Source organism: Ornithodoros turicata, chromosome 1 (genome assembly GCF_037126465.1).
Source record: "Ornithodoros turicata isolate Travis chromosome 1, ASM3712646v1, whole genome shotgun sequence".
NCBI classification, from domain to species: domain Eukaryota; kingdom Metazoa; phylum Arthropoda; class Arachnida; order Ixodida; family Argasidae; genus Ornithodoros; species Ornithodoros turicata.
In genome coordinates this window covers 179,917,790-179,940,463 of record NC_088201.1, presented here as the reverse complement: position 1 = coordinate 179,940,463, position 22,674 = coordinate 179,917,790, and the positions used below count along the sequence as shown (strand labels likewise).

The window sequence follows — 22,674 nt, the reverse complement described above, 5'->3', positions numbered from 1 at the left end:
TTCTAGAGGGTCGAATCATATGCATAATGCAGTATCCTTTGCTTGTCTTTGCAAATATGCACAGGAATGACGCAAGCGCATGATGATATGAACTAATGCATCTCCATTGTGTGGAATTAGCCCGGGCCCGGCCCGGCCCGCGGTGCTGCCGTATTTTGTCGGCCCGGGCTCGGCTCGGTCCGGAGCACACAGCCAATAACAAGGCCGGCCCGGCCCGCGGGGCCCGTGCAGTGCTCTAAAACGGTGCCGAATGATACTCCAATCAAATTTGGACAATCCAAAAATGTATATCTGTTCTCATATAGTCTTCGATAGCTTATAAATAGCCTCAGTGAGTGATTTAACGGGTGATACAGTTAGAATTTAGGGCTCAAAACCATGCAGTGAAGCTGCAGTTACGAATGATACCCCTCAGGTTTTAAGCGCCGACCAAATTACAACAGCCGAACGACGTTATCCTGTTCTCGTGCAGCTTTCTATAGCTTATACAAGCCTCAGTGAGTGATTTAACGGGTGATACAGTTAGAATTTAGGGCTCAAAACCATGCAGTGAAGCAGCAGTTACGAATGATACCCCTCAGGTTTTAAGCGCCGACCAAATTACAACAACCGAACGACGTTTTCCTGTTCTCGTGAAGCTTTCTATAGCTTATACAAGCCTCAGTGAGTGATTTAGCGTGTGATACAGTTAGAATTTAGGGCTCAAAACCCTGCAGTCAAGCAGCGGTTACGAATGATACTCCTCAGAGTTTAAGCTCCGACCAAATCACAACAACCGAACGACGTTTCCCTGTTCTCGTGCAGCTTTCGATAGCTTATACAAGCCTCTGTGAGTGAGTTAACTTGTGATAGTTAAAATTTAGGGCTCGAAACCCTGCGGTCAAGCAGCAGTTACGAATGATACCCCTCAGGTTTTAAGTTCATATACAATATCAACAACAGAACACACCTTTCCTGTCCTCATATCGCCTGCGATAGCATATAAAGGCCACAGTGAGTGATGTAACATGTGATACAGTCAGAATTTAAGGCTCAGAAACCCGCAATCAAACAGCGGTGTCGAATGATACCGCTCAGGTTTTGAGCTCCGACCCGATTTGAACAACCAAACAACGTTTTCCTGTCCTCATATGGCCTTTGATAGCTTAGAAATGCCACAGTGAGTGATCAGATGGTGTTCTTTTCAAAAATTGTAGAGGATTTTATAAATGACATTGCGAAAATTTAAGGCTTGCAAATGATGATTACGGAGAGTGAAATGCTATCCAGCATGGTAAAAGCCGCAAACTTGAAGCTTTTTGTTGCCTAAATACATTTATTTCTGTTGTTTCCAGGTGGAACCCCTGTAGCTGACCAGAAAGGCCAGGACTGTCAGCTGCCATACATGAATTGGGTATGGGATAGAGAGAGAAGTATTGGGATTCTATTAGAGAATTTGCATACCCCTTGACCTGGTCACGGCACCACATAAATTTATGTTCTGCAACACGATGACCTGGTTCGTTTCTCAGTTAGCCGATCAGAAAAGGATGACAAGCGTCATGTTTCGTCTAAAAGACGTTCGTTTTAATCATCATCATCGTGCTAACTTCTTCTTCGTCCTTTTCGTTTTCAGGACAGTTCCCAAACCCATTCAACACACACAAAGAAGATAAAGTTATTTTCGATTCCCCAATATCCTCCCCCGCAGTGAGTAGTTGCTCACTTGATTAAACAATCTCTAGTGGACAGAGAAGTTGCACAGGTCGACGTAACAACGTTCCGTCTGGTAGTCGGACTGTGCACGCTCTTACTTTTCCGTCAGCACTGGGAGTAATGGTGTCTACCCGACACATCTTCCACAGATGTCTTGGTAAGCGATCTTGCATGAGCAGTACCAAATCTCCGGGCTTCAAAGTTACCGCATTTCCACGTTTCGCTGTGTGATGGGACCGAAGTTGTAGCAAATAGTCCTTCCTCCATCGGGTCCAGAAGGAGTTGAGCAGCTGTTCACGACGTCGGTAACTCTTGTTCAGCGAGCTCCAGTCTGACGCTGTGGACGTCACCTTGTCAGTTGGCAACGTCGTCAGTCTCTTTCCCACCAGGAAATGAGCGGAGTTAGCACTGAATAATCCTCTGGTGTATCATGAACAGTGGTGAGCGGTCGAGAATTTACTATGGCTTCAATCTCGGTCAGAATTTTGATCAGTTCGTCATGATGGAGTAAAGCTTTTGATAGTGATCGTCGGAGAGTATTCTTCACTGATCGCACCATCCTCTCCCAAAACCCTCCCCACCCCAGTAAACCAACAATGACCTGTGGACGTCCCCAGAACGTTCAGCTCCGGACAATAGAAACGTCCTTCGGACATCCTTTATCATCCCTGGGACGTCTGTGGGACTACCTGTAAACTGCCAAAGTCACATCCCAGGATCTCCTGAAAACGTCCTTATAACGTTACGAACTACATTTCACGGACCTGAAATGGATCTTTCTCCCATACTGTGTTTTCTTTCATGTCGTGCCCCGAATGCTGGTAAAATGCCAGATACAGGCATCTGGTGGACAGACTTGCTGAAATGTTAAACAAGCCTGAGCAATGGGTAAACACTGGAGACTATACAAGACAGCTGTCCTGTGCAGTCTTCAGTGTTCACCACCTGCTCAGGCATGTTTATCATAGATTGTCCAGTAGCTTGCCTGTACGTCAGTTCATCGGTTTGTTCTACTCAACTCTGTTTGCACATCAGTGTCTATCTGCAGCACAGGCAAGCAACATAACATAACAAGACTCCAAAAGTTCTTTATTTTATGCTACACAATACGAAAACACTTTCACTCTTTATATTGTACTTAAAAATGTTTCACTTTGACTTGACTTAGTCACACACCGTTGCCTGGTTCTCTTGGTTTAATGTTGAGACACATCTTCAGCTGCCGATTGTTTTGATGCAGATTATTTGACGTCTCTTGATACTGCACTTAAAAATGTTTCAGTCTTGGCTTGACTTAGTCGCACTGTCACACACGTTTATCTGGATGATATTGGAACACATCTTCGGCACCTCTTGATATTGCACTTAAAAATGTTTATCTCTTAACTTAGTCGCACACAGTACCCTATAGTTCTCGATTTAATGGCGAGATGCATCTTCGGTTCTTGATTCCTTTGATGCAAGTTCTTTGCCGTGGCGTAGCCGCCTTTTTGTCGCAGTGTCCACTTCAAACATAATAGTGGCACGAAGTTTTCTGTTTCGCTTAATGGCATATTGGGTCAGATGCAAGATGAGACCACACATAAAGGTCGTCGCAGTCATTGCACAGCTCGTGCTCGTTGCCCGCAACGTCACGCTCCTCAGCGCCCTGGAAACATACGCTTTTAGTATGTCACACCAGCCTGCCCAAGTTTTAATCTGATTTCATATGAAACATACACACCGGCTGCATCAAAATCTTCCTCTTGTGCGACGGCCATAATCCACACAAAGAACACGTTGAGTACTGGCTACGTTTCACGGAACAGCACTGCATATGTGAGGCCGAGCCAAGGGGTTCTTCATACTGAAATGCCAACAGCTATAATACCCTCGTCTAGAACTAGCCAGATCCGCATGTGTATATGCTAGTTAATCGGACATAAATGATGTCTGGAGTCAATGATAGAAAAAGTGCAAGCCGACTGTACTACGACACCTGTACCCGAATGTATTGTTATCACCGAAAAGAAGAAATTCACACCAGTGGCAATGCTGCTTTACGTGAAGATAATTTGGTCTTACCAACAGTCGGCAGCCCAGTTCATCTCGAAGCTGTAACACAGGACAGAAACGACGAGTGATAAGAACTTAGTGCTTTTTCACTCGTCGTCCTTGTCTTGTGTTGCTGCTTTGAGATGAGCCGTCAGCACCAACTACCCACATTGCTACTTTAGTATCTGCAATCCTGTTTCGTGCAAAAAGTACAGTTTATATTTATATCAGCATGATAGCCAGTAAGAAGTGTTGCTGCTCCTACCTCGTGGCAGATGAGACTGGATCCATTCTTTCCTCACCCGAGGACAAAATTACATAAACGTAGTGCATATTGAAGCGATAAACTGGGAATTCAGTTTCAGTGAGAAAACCTGTAGAAAAACTTTTCGCAAAAGTACACGTAAATGTTTTCCTGCAACAATCATATGCCACATACCTCTTTTCAGTAGCTGGCCCTTGTTCTGTATGATTCGTAAGCATCCTGCAAGTCTCCTCCATTTGTATGACAAACTGCAAGCTACAAGACAATTCATAACAAAGCCAATTCAAGCACTAGCAGGCTACACAAAGTTCAGATAAATAATAGTAACCCCATGGGAGAGAAGCCTGAGCAGGAAGGCATGGAGATTACCCAACAGGTAGCCTGCACTTACGATATTTTAGACAACAGTAATAACGGGGAGTAGAACCGAGATAAATATGTACATAGATATCGAATCACTACTACTTACCAGCGTAATTGCAGTCCTGCGCATCGCTTGTAGTTTCTTCCGACTGAGCTGGTGCAGAAGTTGTAACACAAGCAGTTGTACATAATGCAGTGCCTGACGACTGAGATTCTAAATATTCACGTTTTTGCCCGTTTTGAAGAGTTGAAAGACGAAAACTGCGAACCGACGAGCTCGACGACCAACAGCAACGACATTTCAAAACACGTACTGATGCAGATGGCGCTCGGTCTTGCTCCTCGTGTCGACGACGAGGCCATTCAAGTTTCGGTTTCAAACTCAAGTGAAAATTGTGCAAAGTTCGATTCCGGTACTCTGCGCGAATGTTTCTGGTATATGGACCCAACAAACAGTTGGAAACCGCTTGGCAATCAAGTGGAAGCACTTTACTCTGAACCAGAGACGGTTTACTCCACTTCAAACCACTTTGGCATACAAATGGAACCACTTCGGAATCCAGTTCAGATTTTCACCTGGGGGATATCACCCACCGTAACCACCATTGTGATCGTTAAGGTTGTTTCATATAATTTTACTGTGCGTCTTTCAATACGTTTTCACCGTCTTTTTGCGACCTGACAGGGCTGTAGCGCCATGTACAACATCGAACACATATATGTGGCGTCACCAGAACTCTCTGAATTCAAAGCAGTAGTAGTAAGCACTGATTTTAGTAAGCGGGGTTTGTGCTGGCCCACCGTTTCATGCTTGCACTATCTTCGCAGCAGTTGGCAGGCGGGTAGTTTCACAGTCAAAATACTTCCCTCAACTCAGCGCAAGGCATTTCAACATTATTAATTGATCCATAACTTAAAAAACCGAGACTAGGGGACAAAAAAACGACAAACACAGACAAGGTCTCAATTTTGTCCCCTAGTCTCGGGGGTTTAAGTTATGGATCTATACCACCAGCTCGCTTGCTACCTCTCTATCCTCTCATTATTAATTGATTTCACGGATTGTGGAACTACAGCCCGTATACTAAGTAATCACGCCCGAGCTGGAGGAACACAAGCTTCGTGTGATTGATTGCCAAAGTTTTAGCGTGATTCCATTTTCAACAAGCCCAAGTACTATACAGGGTGCTTATTTTGATGCTTTGCAAAATTTTTATTAAAAAAAGCTATGAGGACAGCACAGATGTCATTTTTGCAGTCAAATTATAGGACCAGGCAGACATCCTCTCGAAGAATGTATAAAACTACAAGTTGACTAATTACATAAAATTCATTAATTAACTCTTTAATTAGGGGATTCTGTGCAAAAGCGCGATAGCAGAATGAGAGACTATGCTTGTTAAAAGCCATTCCGCGTCTAGCAATTCCTGAAACACGCACGTGCGTTAAAATATCCATCCCTGAAGTTTGACACGAAACCGCAGTGACTGGGAACGCAGAGAGCACAGCGCTCATTTCATGTCAGAGGCCACGTGATTTGGAGCAACGGAGATGATTGAAGTTGGCCGATATGCTGACTAGATAAACCGCTTTCCGGCCCTGAGAAGCCTTCGTCGGCGTAGATGATGCGCTCTGAGGCGCGGTTCTTCGTTTTTACTCATTTGCATACCAAAATCCAGCGATGAATATTTCACGTCACGCGCTCTTTTCTGGATTTTTAAAAGATAGAATGGCTTTGAACGAGGATTGACTCCTATTCTGCTATCTCGCTTTTGTCAAATTCCCTAATTAAAGAGTTAATTAATGAATTTTATGTATTTACTCATCTTGTACTGACATACACTCTTCCAGATTATGTCCGCATGGCCGTATAACTCAATTGCAAAAACGGCATCTGTGCTGCTCTCATAGCCTTTCAGAAAATGCTGTGAAGGATAAAAATGAAGACCCTGTATTTGTGTTAGATCAACAAGTAGATCATTGCAAACTTCGGACACAGAAACAATGGACAAAAAGCCGGGGATGTTACCACGTAAATAGGGACATCTGGTCACTTGACCTATATAGGTGCACTTTATCAGAGTACGAGACTTTTGTATAGTGAAGCATGAAATATGTGTGTTTCTACATTCCAAAAGTAACTCACTCTCATTCAATTCAGGTAAGCTTGGGCCATGCATTGCAATGTTGCTTTCGTGAACAGGTGATATGAAAAATGATATGAGGAACAGATTTCGTGAAATATTTGTTGTTTGATGTGTTACCTGCCATGTGCGCTTCAATAATGATTTCATACTTTTTTGTTCGATGCTCAAAATCACTATGGACCTGCCTTTCCAACATACTGTTCAAAACTGTGTTATGTAGTATGAAGCTGCAATAGTTTCAGCACAAAAATATGCATGCATTTCAATTTAAGTTTGACATCCAGGTAGGACGTTGTCAGGAAGTCCCAGTGACATACTGCTCGGACATCCCACTGGATAAAATTAGGACATTTTTAAAGATATCTTAAAGACATTTTTAGGACATCCATAAGGGACCAGGACCACAGGATCATGCGAGGATGTCCTTAGGACGTCGGTGGTTTGCTGGGACCATGCTGCTCGCTCGATAATAAATTTCCAGTGGATACACTTTTTCGAAAAGTAGGCGTGTGCCTCAGGGCTACGTATATTGTTCCAGAGGATCCTAAAATCCTTAGAAGCTCGCTTAAAAGCAAGCGCATTGTCGGAATAAATAATCTTACATAATCCCCTTCTGGCTACGAACCGGCGAAATGCCATGAGGAATTGGTTTGCTGTGAGATCGTCGACAACTTCTAGGTGTACCGCTCTTGTTACAGCACACGTAAAAAGAGCGATTTAGCATTTCGTTGAGTTGTTGCCTGCAGTCTTGTAGAAGAGGGGTCCCGCAAAGTCTTTTCCCGTTACCTCGAAAGGTCCAGTCCTGTTTATCCTATCAGGAGGAAGCGGGGCAACGTCTTGGAACGTCGGTTGAGCGCGTTGCCGCTTGCACCACACGCACTTTTACAGAGTACTTTTCACAGCTTGACGACCCTGGATAATCCAATAATGTTCTCTTAGCTCAACGAGCGTGTCACGGACTCCAGAATGCAGTAAGCGTTGATGCGTCTTTTCGATAAGTAGTCGCGTGTAAGTGTGCTGCTTTGGTAATATCAATGGATGCTTCACTTCTTCGTTTTCGTTGCTTCGTTGTAATCTTCCCTTTATCCGTAGAAGTCAATTCGGGTCCAAATATGGGTGGAAGTCTCTTACACTTGACGTTGATTTCACTGGTTGTGAGCAATGCAGTGCTTGCAACTCTTCTGAGAACACCTCCTCTTGAACTTCTTTGATCCAGTACCTTTCGGCCTGCTGTAGCTCTTCCGTAGTGAGGGGCCCCCTTTCTTTAGGCTCTCTTTGCCTCGCATTCTGTATAAACCTGTATATCCATGACGTTACCCTGATGATTTTATCCAGCGAACAATAGTCGTTCAAATTTAGAATTGGCTTCAATTGACGCGATGGCAGGAGCATGACGTATGTTGTCTTGACTTCTTCGTCACGGAAGTTTTCTCCTAGCATTCCGCGCACGTCAGCCAGCTTCGGCCAGCTCGCTTCTGTTTCCTTCAGCCATGGCGGTCCTTCCCATCAGACACTTCTTGCCTTCAAGTATTCAACGTTTACGCCACGTGTAAGAAGATCTGCTGGATTTTCTTTTCCAGGACAGTGTCGCCAATCTGAAAGATTCCTGTGACTTTGTATTTCAGAGATTCTGTTGGTCACAAAGGGCTTGTAGCGTTGTGCTTGACCCTGTACCCAGTAAAGAACAATCATAGAATCAGTCCAGAGTGTGGCCTTAACAATGTCCCTGAAGCTCTGGTTGACATAGTTGCAAAGGCGAGTCCCTAGCAGAGCTCCGAGCAGTTCCAGACGTGGTAATGTAATGCTTTTCAAAAAAGCAACTCTGGTCTTCGACAACAAAAGTTAAACGGTGCATGATCCGTCGGCATATTGGCTCCTGATGTAGGCGACCGCTCCGTATGCCTGTAGACTGGCGTCGCAGAATACGTGTACGGATTCGCTGAGTACTTGCGCCGTACTTTTAATGCTCCTTGGAATCCATATTTCATCGGCTTTTGGGAGTTCATGACACCATTTTTGCCAGTCTTCCAGAATGTCGTGCGGGAGACTCTCGTCCCATCTTAGTTCCTTTTACCAGACACGTTGGAACAAGATCTTGGCTTTTATAACGAATGGTGCGAGAATCCCAAGAGGATCGAATATTCGCGCTACCGTTTGAAGCAGGCTACGCTTGGTAACGTTAGCCGTCAGCAGAAAGTCCATCACGGAATTTAGCGCAACTCATAACGTATCACTTTCCGCGTCCCAAACCAGACCTAACAGCTTCCTCTCGTGATGCGAGATCAAACTTTCGTCTTCGTAGTGCCGCAGAGTTGCACACAGCTGTTCATCATTGGTTGCCCATTTTCGTAATCTCATGCAGCAATCTTCAAAAATGATGACTGATTCCTTCCAAAGCTGTTGTGCTTCTTCAACTGTGTCGACGCTGGTTACCAGGTCATCTACGTAGAAACTCTCTAAGAGGAGTTCGCAAGTCTTCGGGTACTTTTCAGACGATGTTTGTAGATGGTGTCGCACAGTTCCAGCTAAAAGAAAAGGGCTTGAAGTAGCGCCGAATGGGACCCGTGTCGTACGCAGAATTTCAACGTCGGGTAATGGTTGTCCCACTCTCGGTGTTGTCGTGTACCACAGGAATCTTAAAGCATCGCGGTCAGCTTCGGCTAATGAAATCTGTAGGAAGGCTTTCTCAATATCAGCGATCAGTGCAACTGTGTTCCTGCGAAAGCGGAGCAGAACGTGAAGGACCTCCGGATTAAGATTTGGTCCAGCATGAAGAACATCGGTGAGAGAAGGTTCGCTAGCGACACTATACGAAGCATCAAATACAATCCTTATTTTTGTGGTGTCCCTTTCACGTCGAATCACGGCTCGATGAGTAAGGTAGTACTGAGTGTTAGTCGAGTTGTCGTCCGCTGGTATCTTTTCCGCATGTCTGTTTTGTTCGTAGAGGCGAATACCAGCATCGTACTCTTCAATTACCCCACTATCTCTCATGAGGCGTTTCGTTAGCGATCGGAGTCTTGTCTTTGCTACTTCTAGATTTGAAGGTAACTCGTCTTTTTTCGTGGTCCAAGGTAGGGAAACTTCATACCTTCCGTCTTTCTTCGTAATTGTTTTAGTAAAATGATCCATCACTTCATTAGTACGATCTTCTTTGCATTCGGTTTCGTTGTGCTGAATCCCAATGTGTTCAAGTTCCCAAAATCTTCGCAGCTGGGAAGAAGTTTCGTCTTCAAAGCTTTCCGCTGTTACTCTAAGCACACGTACATTGGTGTCCAAGTTGTCAGACGGCGATGAGGAAGTAAGGCCTTGAACTGTCCAGCCGAATATCGTTTTAATCGCGAAGAGCTTGTCTGTGATTGGTTCCGTCTCGCCTGTCACTACTGCCCAGTAGGAATCTGCACCAATGAGGATCTGGACCTCGCTATTACAGGTTATGCCCGTAAGTACAACGTCGGCCACCTGCATGCCTCTCTCGGCTAGAGTTCGTGTTAGATTAAAATCAGGTGGGTGTAGCACATTAGCTGAAATATCAGGTGTTTCCAGAGCTTCAACACACACTTCTTTGCGGGAATATTGGCTGCGAAGCCAAACTTTAACACGACGACACCTTCTTTTCAACGGCCTACAACCGAAGCCGCATATCGTCAACACCTCCTCCCCTACTGATTCGCAGTCAAGCAGATGTGAAAGGGACTCCTTAATAAATGTCCTTTGACTTCCTCCGTCAAGCATTATCCTCACAAACTGTCGCTTTGCGTTAGTTTCTGCCCATACCCGAGCTGTCAGTAGAAGGATCGTGCCTCTGTCTCTGTTGATTTCGGACTCTGACATGGTAGATGACAACACACCCAAACAAGAATTCCTGGGTTCTTCATTGCCTTGTCTCTTCAAGGGCTGTTCGCATAGTACCGTGAGATGATGCCCACCGCAGTGTGAGCATTTTAGACGAGGAGCGGTTCTGCAGTCTCTTGATCGGTGATACCGCTTTACGCACTTTAAGCAGCGACCTTCTCGCGAAAGTAAAGCTTTCTTGTCTTCAGCCGCGAGGTTGCCGTTGCAGTTTTCTAGAGTATGGTCAGTTGCATTGCATAAAACACAGTATGTCTGTCGAACTGTCACTCCAGTCGCCAAGGCTCCGGTCGTTTGCCGCTCGAAAGGTCGCCTTGTGTCCCTTCGTTCCGTGCTATGACGTCCGCCTTCCATACGCTTGTCGATTGACGACATGTCCTTCTCTCGACTTTCCACTTCGACTTTGAGAAAGTCTAGAAAATTATCAATTTCGTCTTTGCCTTCGGGGGTACCTCCCGCGTACTTGCGATTGTAGTCTAAAGTCACCTCTTTTGGTATGACCTTGCGTAACACAGTCATCAGCATGACTCCGTAGTCGTTCGGGTCGACATCAAGAGCCCGTAGACTTCGTATTCGTACTTGGATCTCATCATATAGTTCCCGAAGTCGAACGGGATTCTGTGCATCCTTAACCTTTGGCAGATTCAACAAGCGATCTAGATGTTGGTCGACGATAAGCTGCTTCTGGTTGAAACGTTGTTTCAAAATGTCTATCGCAGCATCGTAGTTCTCGTTGGTAAGTGGCAGCCCGCTAATAGCGGTAGCTGCTTTGCCAGTCAAGTAGCTCTTAAGGTACTTGAACTTGTCTACTTTGTGCAAAGTTTCGTTTGTATGAATACTGGATTCGATCTGATCCCAAAACGTCGTCCAAAGCGTAAGTTCTCCGTTGAACTTCGGCACTTCTAACTTTGGTAGTTTCACCCTGGTATCAGTGGGGTTTCTTGCCCGTGTTTGTTGCGTGCCTGTTGTGGACTCCGGTTGTACTTCAGGTGGTCTCTCGTGCGCATTCAGTTTCTGACAAATTTTTGATATCGTTACACATATTTTTTCTTCGTAAGAAAAGACTGTCTGAATCTCATCAGCGAAGTCTTCATCCACCACAAGAGCCTCGATAGAGTTGTCTAAAGACTTCAGAGTCTCTTCTTTTAACTTCAAAAGATCAAGTTTTGTGCAAAGCTCACCCGTCGTTGTAGTAGGTGCTTCCAGTAACACGTCGATTTCGTTGATAAGCTTCGTCACTGCTGTACGTAGAACTCCTCGTTTTTGCTTTAGACGATCCATCGTTGTTGATGCTCAATCCACCCTCTCTAGTCGGTATCTCAGTGGAATTCGCGGGTTTCGGCACCATAAACCCCTGCTTATGCTAGTCCTCACTAGGCCAACCAAAGCAGGCGCTTAGCTTACATTATACAGCAAACTATAGCTTACCATTAATCACCCTATGAATTTTCATCAGAAGATGAGGGTTCATCATCCAAGAGCGACTCCCTTTCTTCCATGACTTGTGATGGGTGTTCAGCACTGCCAATAGAAAACCGTTCCATAGTCAACAAAGACATATTCAAGTTGAATGCAATAGCTCAGCAACACAAATCCACCAATGGAGTTCTGGACAATAAAAAGCATTACTGGTGGCGTTGATCAAGTGGCCTTGACAAGATGAATGCACATGACCGGCTAGAGATATTTGTGCTGATGTTTGGTCACCAGCCTCTTAAAGCATGCTAAGTCAAGCTTAATAAGTTACAAAGCATAAGGCGTAAGGATTCTCTGCCAAATATATGTGAACAAAGATGGAGGATACTCAACATGGAACACCTTACCACCAGCATACAATTGCAACAACAGTAACAGAACAATGCTTCCCTTTGTTAGGTGCCATCAAATACAACACTATTTATAGGAAAAAAAAAACAGACAGGTAATTTACCTTTCCAGCACTTCTTCAATGAAGCATTCACTGATAGGGACTACATCCTCCACAACGTGAGTTGATGACCGTAGAATGTGTGAGGGATCTGTGGCATCCTCAGGATCTGAGAGTAACAGTATGGTTGCTCTAGCTAGCGAGAAACATTATGGGTGTACAAATAACAAGAGTGCAACACAAGCGATGCAACCCACCTGATCCACCAGCAATTAGAACATCTGAAGTGCCAGCTGCAGGTGTCACTGGCTTGTAAGGCAAAGTAGACAAACTTGGAGGGAGGAGCTGACCACACTGGTGGCAGTACTCTCCAGATTGAAGCACAGGAGGACGAAGTTCAGATGTGGATGGCAAATTTTCCATCGGTGCCAATGTGCCTGCACAGTCATTTAACAAATGAGAGAGACACTAAATCAGTTATAACATCCAAATATACCTGTTGTGGTCTCAACGTCACTTTCTTTCTGCAAAAGAGGCATTCCAGCTTCACTCCCACCTTCAGCTTGTGTCTATAACCATTGAACAAATGGATTATCATTGCTTCGGTAATCAATACGAGTCTATAAAGTAAAGCAGCATCTGACACATTTCTTATTTTCTATCAATGCGATGGCATTTGCACAGCATGAGTGCAAGGGAACATTACTGTGACTTCGACTTACCTCCATGCGCTGTCTTTTCGTGCCTCCGCAATTTGCAGCTGCAGTTATCGTCGGCACAGCATCCCGGTTGAGATACCCGGTTGCTTCCGTAGCATTCAGGGGCGAAATGATCGGAGCCAATCGTTGCTCTCGATGGTGGCACCCAATCGGAGCTATAACCGATCGCTGCAATCCACAAGCTTCTCCTTTCGTCTTGCGGAAACTTGTGGAACGAGACATCGGAATTGCATGTTGAATTGTTCTTGAAGCCGGGAGCGGAACACTCACGCATTTTCAGTACGCAGCACGAAACACGAAATGCGCCAGAGGAAGACCTTTGTGCTGACGACCAAGCAAATGCTTTCACCCAGCCACTGACCGCGATGAGAAAACCAGGAGGAAAGGTGATAGAACTGCCTGTCACTAGTAGAAGCCTAAACCTTCTTGTTCTATCGTTGTTTTGTTCGCCCACGGTGCTCTCAGACGCAAGGAGATGTCTCCTTTGGATCTTAAAACCAGTAAGGTCAGAGCAAGACATTTCGCTCTGTAGAGGAATATTCACAAGGATAGTACGCTCACAATAGGTGTACCTGTAAGTCCCTCTCCAAGGTGAAGGTCCTGAAACGCACTTGCATCTATAGCCTTGACACACATTTGTCGGAACCGAAATATCCACTTCTCCGTGGGAACAAATACACAGCAGACGTCTGGCGTCGAATCGCAATTTCCTTTCTTGTTCTCAACTGAGCGGCCCAATCGTAGGAAGCTAAAATTGCCTTCCTCGTCGGTTCAATAAAGCCACATAAATATAATTGCTCACGAATCCCACATCACTGTTACATCATTGCTTCGGTCTCCGGAGCAGACATCACGGCTCGGCGGAAGAAGCCAAACCAAATGTCATGCCAAGCCAAAACATCCCGGACCTCGAGTGTGACGTCCACCCAGGGTTTGCGAGCCCCAAGCCGGAATCTTAGTGAAACTAAAAATTCACTTTTCTGAAAAACCGCGAAGAGTTTGGGGTAACTATTTTGCACACATAATCAGTGTTCCCTAATGAACACGTCGTGTGAGTACCATTCCGTTCTGTAACAGTCGAAAATCGGCGTAGCTGAGCTTTAAGGTAATCGACGCCAGCGTGCAGAACATGATAGCAAACGACAAACCGATTATTTTCATTCGTAGGGATCTGAAAAACTGCAGTAAGCTTGTCAAATTTGTTCATTGCAATAAATTCCCCGACTGTTACGGTAGGGAATGACATAATTTTTGCCCAAATATCGTGGGCGTGTGTGCCGAGAGAAGCGCTATGGCTGCATCTCCCTTAGACTCCCATGTATTGAAAGTTCGACAAGCTTTAATTAGCCAAAAATTAATGGATTGCGTCAGTCCTTCCAAAATATGTCATTCCCTAGATAAACTCCGGGGAACACGCCTATACCTGTTTCGTGTAGAAATCTAGCGAGGCGTACGAGAACCCTGCGAACAAAAATTCCCCATAGACTTCTCAAGAAGTGAGTCCGCCTTAATATCTTTTGACCTCCGCTCACACTGGCATACTGTTCTTCCGGCACCTTCTCGAAATTATTTCCCTCACCTTACGCTCGTACGGCATATCTGGCATAGGGGCGTCAGGATGTGTCAGCAGTTGGTCACAATAGAATCTTTCCGAAGTTGGATGGCATTAATTTTCACGCAAAAAAGGAAAGCTGGACGGGGCATGGCGAATCTCCTACGAAGTACACAAGATCATGATCGGCGTCGCATTCAGTGCTTCAAGTATTTATTTTTTTTATTGGCGCTGTTCGCAAATTGGGGATACATCCCCATGAATTTGCTGATTATTGATTTATGTTGTGCGTGTTCATAGCGGATAGTATGCTCTACAAACATGTAAGTGCTGAATCAAGTCTCTATCTTGTTGTTTACGACGACTTGCTAGCAATTTTCAACTGTTTGGTGAGTGGTGAATATTCACACTCATACAAAGCACCTGAAATAACTTTCACTTTCATATTTGCCACTTGTAATCTTTTCATATCTACCGTACTGTGATATATGTAAGAACTACTGTTCACGCAGAAAAGGCATCTAGTGTAACTCATTCTTACAGGAACGACGTCGCTTAACAGGTTATCAGCCGCCATCCTGGTCACCAGGGGCTCTCCTTCCGTAGACCCGGGATGTGAAGCGTTGTTGAGGGCACGAACTCTCGTCATGGCGGCGTAGGTGGACTTGCTGGGAGCCGAGGAAGACCCCCCACCCCCCTGTTGGCTAGAGAGCTGGTGGAATTAGCCAGGCGTCCAAGGGATGTGTGTGTTCTTTGTTCGAGGTCTGTGAAGAGGGAATGCTTGTTGATAGATGTCGACGCATGCTCCAGAAATTGGAGTCCTTTGAGCTCAGAGTGGACACTGACAGGCTTTTCCCTAACTTCCAGGTACGTTTGGGTGACGCTAGAAAAGGTTCGGAGACCAAGCGCAGTTCTTATTCCGGCGCGATGCAGGCGCTCAAGGGCCCGGCACTGTGTAGGCGCGAGGTGTACGTACGGCTCCACGTAGAGAATAGGTGACAAGATGAGGACTTTGTGATGGGTGAGCAATGACCGCGCATTGCAGCCCCATGATTTACCGCTGATGCTGCGAAGCAGGTTGAACGTTTTCTTTCCTTTGCATATTGTCTCGTTCACTTGCTTAGACCAGCGTAATGCGCTATCGATGGTGACACCAAGATGTTTATATGGCGTGCATCTTGGGATGGGAATGTTGTTAATGCTGAGGCTTGGGAAGTCTTTCCCCACGTACTTTCCACGGGGAATGCAGACCATGCATTTTGACTTCTCTGGCGACGCTTCCAGCCCTCTCGCAAGCAGCGCTGCATTCAGCCCGTTGAAGGCAATATCAGCTATGTCACGAACTTTCTGCTTGTCCGCTCCCACGATGCGGAGACAGATGTCGTCCGCGTAGATGGTGAGATGAAGGGCTTACGGTGTAGGGCGGATTCCTCAGTGAACCCCTGCCATAATTAGGTTGAGCAGTATATGTGATAGAACACTGCCTTGTGGGACTCCTCGCTCAAACTTCTTCACGGAGATAAGACGCCCGCGGACTGAGACGTCAAATGTTCTGTTGGATAGAAAGTCACAGAGGTATCCCAGCAGGCGGCCAGTGACTCGAGCTGCTTCGAGAGCAGCGAGCCATGCCGAGTGCGTTACCGAGTCGTATGCCTTCTTCACATCAATGAAGAAAGCGAGAGCAAACGCATTGGACTGTCTTGCTTGCTTCAGGCTAGTAGTCACTTCAGCGATTGCGTCAGACGCGCTCCAGCCCTTCCGAGATGCTGTAATGTGATCTGGGAAGCAATTGCCTCGCTCCAGGACCCAGGCAGGCCTTCTGTGAATTATACGCTCCAATAATTTTCCAACGCAAGAGGTTAGAGCAATGGGGCGGTAGGAGGACAGTTGACTCGGTGGCCACCCCGGCTTTAGGACGTCGGGCGGCACAAGACGAACGGCGTTCGAACTGTAAGCAGATACAAGGAGCTGCTACGATGCTGAAGCGTGCGTGACGGTGCTAATGAAATATCGACTATCTCTGAAATTAAGACGTCGGCCTTCTCACAAAAATGGGTAATCAGAGATTTCAACACGGCGCTGTCAGAATATAAAGGACTTCATGGAAAGTACCAACTTTCATCACGCAGGTTATTCCGGCACATCTTGGAAGTTACAGTTCTACCAGAAGGGAGACAACACGAGACAGGACGATGAAGTGGCTAAGTGGTACCTGCAGCATGTCACTTTCGTGTTGAAATAATGGGCTTCCTCTTCTCCTAAACGATGGACAGCGCAATGCAAAAGCGAGTCCGGAAAGGGAATTTTCGGTGAGAGAGCCAACCTAGGGCTATGCAGAGTTCACAGACAAGGAACAGCGGTGAAGGATGCCTCGTCGTTGTTTCCACGCAATATGCTCACGATAATCTGTGACATTACTGTGCCCGAACGTGTCTCTCACACTTTGTTCCTAAATGCGGAAGTAGTTATGGCAAACAGGCGCGACCTCAGAGGTGACTTGCCGTCGTGCGACCGAAAAGAATGGAAAGGCAACAACAGCTCGTAATTCCTGCGCAGTTAAATCTCAATGTGCATAAAAGCGTATCTTGTACTTAGCGCCTTAGTCAAATTACGTTTTTACGTCATTACTGCGTTCGTGTCTGTCTGAGTTCCTCTTTCGATTGATACGAAACATCACAGGCTTTACTCGAGGCACGAAATGGTTGCTTACGCCATGAAAGATGGAAGTCACTGAAAACGTTAGCCAGCTGTAGGACTCGAACCCATATTTCATTTCATTTAGTTTATTTATTTCGTTCATACGTAACATGAACGCCGAGTGTCCGGCAAAAAGCAGCCTAGCTGCTTGAATAAGGCAGGGCATCCGGTTGCAGTGCAGCAGTGTCAATAAGCTAAGAAAGAAAAACATATAAGGAACAGAATGTTGTACACATCAGGTAATCCATAATACATTGGCGTCAACAACTTCAAAAACAAAAACGAAACGAAACAGGTCATGAAGAGTAACAAGTAACAACCAGCAACGATCGACTTGCGCGTGCCATTGATTTACACACTGGGTTGAGGGGTATCCTTCTAGAGAAAATGGTTTATTAGTTGCTTACGAGTTATGGGTTGTGTAAACAGATCCATGCCGGCATCCAAGAAGTCGTTTAACAAACGCGGGAGCGTCACTGTGAGCGACTATATACCATATGATGTGCGAGAAAAAGATACCATCCATTGGTTTGGGTCACGGGAAGGGTAGGAGTGCCTCCTTTCATTCAAATTTGCGAGACCCAGGAAGTATGTATTATTGTACTTAACAGCTTTTAAAAAAGATTGGCTAAGTAGGAACAAATGTAACTCTTTGATTGGGATCATTGCATACCGCCTGAAAAGTTCTCTAGTATGAGCATCAAAGCTAACGTTTGCAATCATTCGAACTGCTTTTTCCTGCAGCCTGGATAAGAGATGTTTGTTTCTGTGGTGTTACCCCAAACTAAATGGCAATAGGTGACATGAGCCATGACAATGAGTTATAAATGTAAATCTTTGCGGATGTTGGAAGTAGGTAGCGATATTTTGTTAAAATGCCTATACCTTTCGACATTTTATTCTGGATGTGTGTAATATGTTCGTTCCACGTTAATGTGTCACAAAATGTTACTCCTAGAATTTTTTGGATCTTGACAAACTATAATGTCATTATTTATTCGTAAGTCCAGCGCTACACTGGGAACCTTATTTTTGGGTCGAAACAAAACCGCCTTTGTCTTATTTGTGTTTATAATCATGCCGTTATTCTTGGACCATAGTGCAAGTGCAGAGAGAACATTATTTGCTAGAGTGTTGAGTTGGGCAATGTCTTGGTGTGTGAGCAAAAGACTGACATGGTCTGCGTATATTATGTATTGAATATGTGGACTTATGTCAACAATGTCGTTGATATATGTGCAGAAAAGCATAGGCCCCAAGATGCTTCCCTGTGGAACTCCCACTTTCAGTCCGCACATCTCTGATGGACAATTGTTAATAACAACGAATTGCTTACGGTTGGTTAAGTATGATTCTAATAGGACGTTAGCTTGCCCTCTAATGCCATAGTGTTCCAATTTGCTAAGAAGTATTAAGTGATTGGCGAGGTCAAAGGCTTTAGAATAATCTACGAATATTCCCAATGAGTATAACCTCATTTCGAAGTTTCGTATCAGGCTTTCTTTTAGTGTCAATAATGCAGTTTCGGCTGATCTGTTTTCTCGGAATCCATGTTGCGATTCCACTATGCATGAATGCTTGTTTAAGGACGATGTGATTCTTTTGCGCATGATATGTTCAAGCGGCTTAGAAAAAACTGGTAGTATGGATACTTTCCTATAGTTGGATAATTGATAACTGTCACCCTTCTTGTAGATTACAGTGACCTTAGCGATTTTCATGCGCTCGGGAAATGTCCCAGTGGTTAAGGCCAAATTATATATATGCGCTAGCAATGGAGCGATAATATCAACAACACATTTTATTGGTTTAATCTGTAAACCATCGCAATCGAGTGGTTTGCTATTCCTCAAGTTTAAGACAATCGTGGCTATCTCCTTGTCGACTGCGGGTGTGTGGAATATCGATTCGGTGACATTGTCACGAGAGAGGTAATATGGAGGTCAGTAGCATCGGACGATGCAAGATTGCAGAAAAAGTTATTGAACTGATTTGGAAGGTCATCGTCTGAGATGCCACTGACAGTAACATTGTCCGTCACAACAGTCGGATGTAAAATGCGCCGTAACTTTTTCCATACAGTGGCCTCCCCGAGAAAAGGTCCCGATAGTAGATTGCCTTTGCTTGTTTGGTGGCACGGTTGACGCTATTGCGGAACCTTTTATAGATATCAAAGACTTCCGAGTCTTTTGTTTGATAAATTTTCCGTTTTGATAAATAAGTTCGTTTTTCTTTCGCAACATACGTAGTAGTGCAGGTGTGATCCAATGTTTACGTGCACGTGACGGATGTTTGACACGGTGCATCGGGAAGCTACTAACATAATTTTGATTTGATTTGATTTTTTTTTTTTGCGCAAGAGCAGCTCTGGCCATACTGCGCCAAGACAATGGTTAAATATAGCAAGCTTCTATATAGTTAAACAATTAAAAGCTGTGACTATGGCAATTTGATAATGAAGTGAATGATGAAAGTCACCCATGTGGGGTGTGAATGGGCGAGACTTTGAGGCAACCCGAGGCAAGGGAGTTGCCAATCCTCCTCTGTCTCATGTGAGACTTCGGGGCTGCCTCGGGTGAGGGATCACCCAACTCCCTACCTAAGGGATTCCGGGGGGTGTCCTAGGCGAGGGAGTCGCCAATCCTCCTCTGTCCTTAAAAGGACTTTAGGACACAGCCCCGGGCGGGAGTTTTCCTGTATGCCCATTCTCTACATGTAGGAGTCAAGATGGCACTAGAGTTGGTTGAGGAAGTTGCAGTCTCTAAGGAAATTCATAATGGAATCAGGTTCAACCATTGGCTCGTCACCTAGAAGAATGGCCGGATGAAGCGGAACCTTGTGCTTCTATAGTACGGCAAAGTGTTTCAAGCGAGCATTTTCAAACGAGGGGTAAGTTATAAGGAGGCGGACGACAGTTAGCTGGACATTGCAATGGCGGCATTCTGGTGGGTCTTCTCTGCGTAGTAGGTAGCCGTGCGTCAGAAATGAATGGCCTATCCGCAATCTGCACAATATTACGTCAGATAATCTGTCTGTCTGCTTCACATCTGTTTCTGCTATCCTAGGTTTCATCAAGTGTAGCTTATTGTTGGCCTTGGTATCCCATTGCTGCTGCCATTCTTCTATAATTGCTCTCTTCATAACCGGTCTGAAATCTTGAAGAGGTATGGTGAGCAACGACACATCTTCATTCAAGGATGATGCAGCAGCGTTATCAGCTTGCTCGTTCCCATCAATGCCACAGTGACTGGGAATCCATACTAGCTTCACCTCAAGCCCTCTGGCATACGTCTTGTTTAGGAGACTGCGAACATGTAAAGCAAGAAAGTTATATGTGGTCCTTAGAGATACGAGTGTTTGAATGGAACTTAAGGAGTCTGTATATATGACTGAACGTTGAATGCTGTTGCTTAGTATGTGCTCTAGTGCCATCTTGATTGCAGTGAGCTCAGCTGTGGATATACTGGCATGGTTGTGAAGCCTTTGCTTCTGAACCATGTCAGCGCATATCACTGCACAGCCAGTGCCGGTACGTTTTGTCCCATCCGTGTAAATGGGTTGGTGCTGTCCGAAGGTTTCTTTTAAAGCCAGGAATTACTGTTTAATTACAGAGTGTGAGGTATCATTCTTGTCGTATCTCAACAGCGACTGGTCGTACTGAGATACCTGAATGCTCCATGGTGCTGTTTCATTGATCATTGGGGCGACCAGATAATCTACCTGCATGCCATATTTCTGCATCGCATGTCGCACACGCAAATTTAGAGGTGGAGTAGCGGATGGCTTATTTTCAAATAGACGCTTAAACCGGGTTTCTTGGACTGCCACGTAAGCTGTGTTTCGGGGGTTGCTCCTGTTTTTTGTGCAGTAGAGCATCATCAAATAGTGCCTTCGTCTCTCCAGGGAGCACTGCCCCAATTGCACAAGGAGGCCGTCGACAGGAGAGGTCCTGAATGCACCAGTCGCTAGTCTCATGGCCTGGTTGTGAATGGGGTCAAGCATCTTGAGTGTAGACCTTCTGGCAGATCCATAAACAATACAACCGTAGTCAATGCGTGATCGTACAACTGAATTATATACCTTGAGTAGCATTCCCTTGTCACTTCCCCAAGATGTGTGTGACAATATCTTTAGTATGTTTGATGCTGCGTGGCATTTCTGTTTAACATGTTTGATGTGGCTTGCAAATGTTGGCCTGTGATCGAAGATCACCCCCCAAAACTTGTGTTCTTTCTCTACTGGAATCTTTATTTGATTCATAATTAATGCTGGGTCTGGAAGTAGCCCCCTCTTTCGAGAGAACATCACGCATACTGTCTTTTCTGTAGAAAAGTTAAAACCATTTTCTCTTGCCCATTTGGCGATTTATGGTCATTTGTACCTGTCTTTCACATATCGACTAGTTACATGAACTGTAAGATACCTGCAGGGCATCTACATACATCGAGTACGATACACTCGGTGGAATAACCCTTGCCAGGGAATTTATCTTTATGATAAATAGTGCTACACTAAGTCCACAGCCCTGGGGTACACCATTCTCCTGACAGAAAACCTCGAATAGTGGGGTGCCCAATTTCACCTGGGAGAACCTATCTCGTAAGAAATTCTCGATAATGCGGAGAAGGCGTCCTCGGATACCATATGCATGGAGATCCAGCAAAATGCCGTGCCTCCAGGTTGTATCATAAGCCTTCGCTATGTCATAGATGGCTCATAATAAATAACCATACCTGTATTAGGCCTTCTGACTATATTACATTTAACACAACTGGTAGCCACCGAACGAAACATAGCAAATCCATAAAACAATTATTTTCTAGGACTAACTGCCTTATGTACTCTTTCTTTCCGCTGTCCGTTCAGGCATGGAACGGACTGACGGAAGAAATGGTACGGTGTGACACCTTGTCGAGTTTTATGCTGGCGATCGCAAATTTGTAGGTAGAGTGTGCTGCTACGTTTGTTGTAATCTTATGTGAAGGTTGTATGCGTGTGTAGATGGTTTTTGATATATGGTATATACATGTGTTCGAGGTTCATCTAAATTTTCTGTATATCCGCGGCTGCTACGGAGCAAGATGTTTCTCCGTGTGTATGTAATCCCACTCCTTTTTTGGCGTCTAATGACGCTAGAAGTATAAATAAATAAATAAATGTCCGGCGCGAAACCCACATTGATTTTTTGCGATTATTCCCTCTGCCTCTAAATGGTATCGAAGACTGTTATTTATTAGTCGCCCAAACGTTTTTCCTATGCAGCTAGTTAGAGCTATCGGCCGGTAGTTTGCTGTCAATGTTGGGTCTTTTCCTGGTTTCAAGATTGGTATTACGTGTGCCTTTTTCCATTCGGAAGGGAGTGTGCCCTTGCGCCACACAGAGTTAAAAAGGGCTAGGAGCACTTCATGAGACTTTGTGGACAGGTAAGTTAGCATCAGGTAATGGACTGAATCCGGCCCAGGCGCAGTCTGATTAGTGGCTGA

General features: G+C 45.1%; 1 protein-coding gene and 1 long non-coding RNA gene across 2 annotated transcripts; both read right to left on the bottom strand.

The window, feature by feature from the left end:
* Nucleotides 1–2,763: 2,763 nt before the first annotated feature.
* LOC135373457 (uncharacterized) lies at nt 2,764–3,821 on the bottom strand. The gene is made up of 2 exons (XR_010416468.1): nt 3,419–3,821; nt 2,764–3,343 (listed from the first exon to the last, which is right to left on the bottom strand). It is a non-coding gene; the product is annotated as an uncharacterized LOC135373457 (long non-coding RNA).
* A 4,903-nt stretch (nt 3,822–8,724) lies between these two features.
* Nucleotides 8,725–11,637, bottom strand: LOC135391129 (uncharacterized). Its single transcript, XM_064621229.1, has one exon. The coding sequence runs from the start codon at nt 11,635–11,637 to the stop codon at nt 8,725–8,727; it is 2,913 nt and encodes a 970-aa protein (XP_064477299.1).
* Between the last annotated feature and the right edge of the window lie 11,037 nt (nt 11,638–22,674).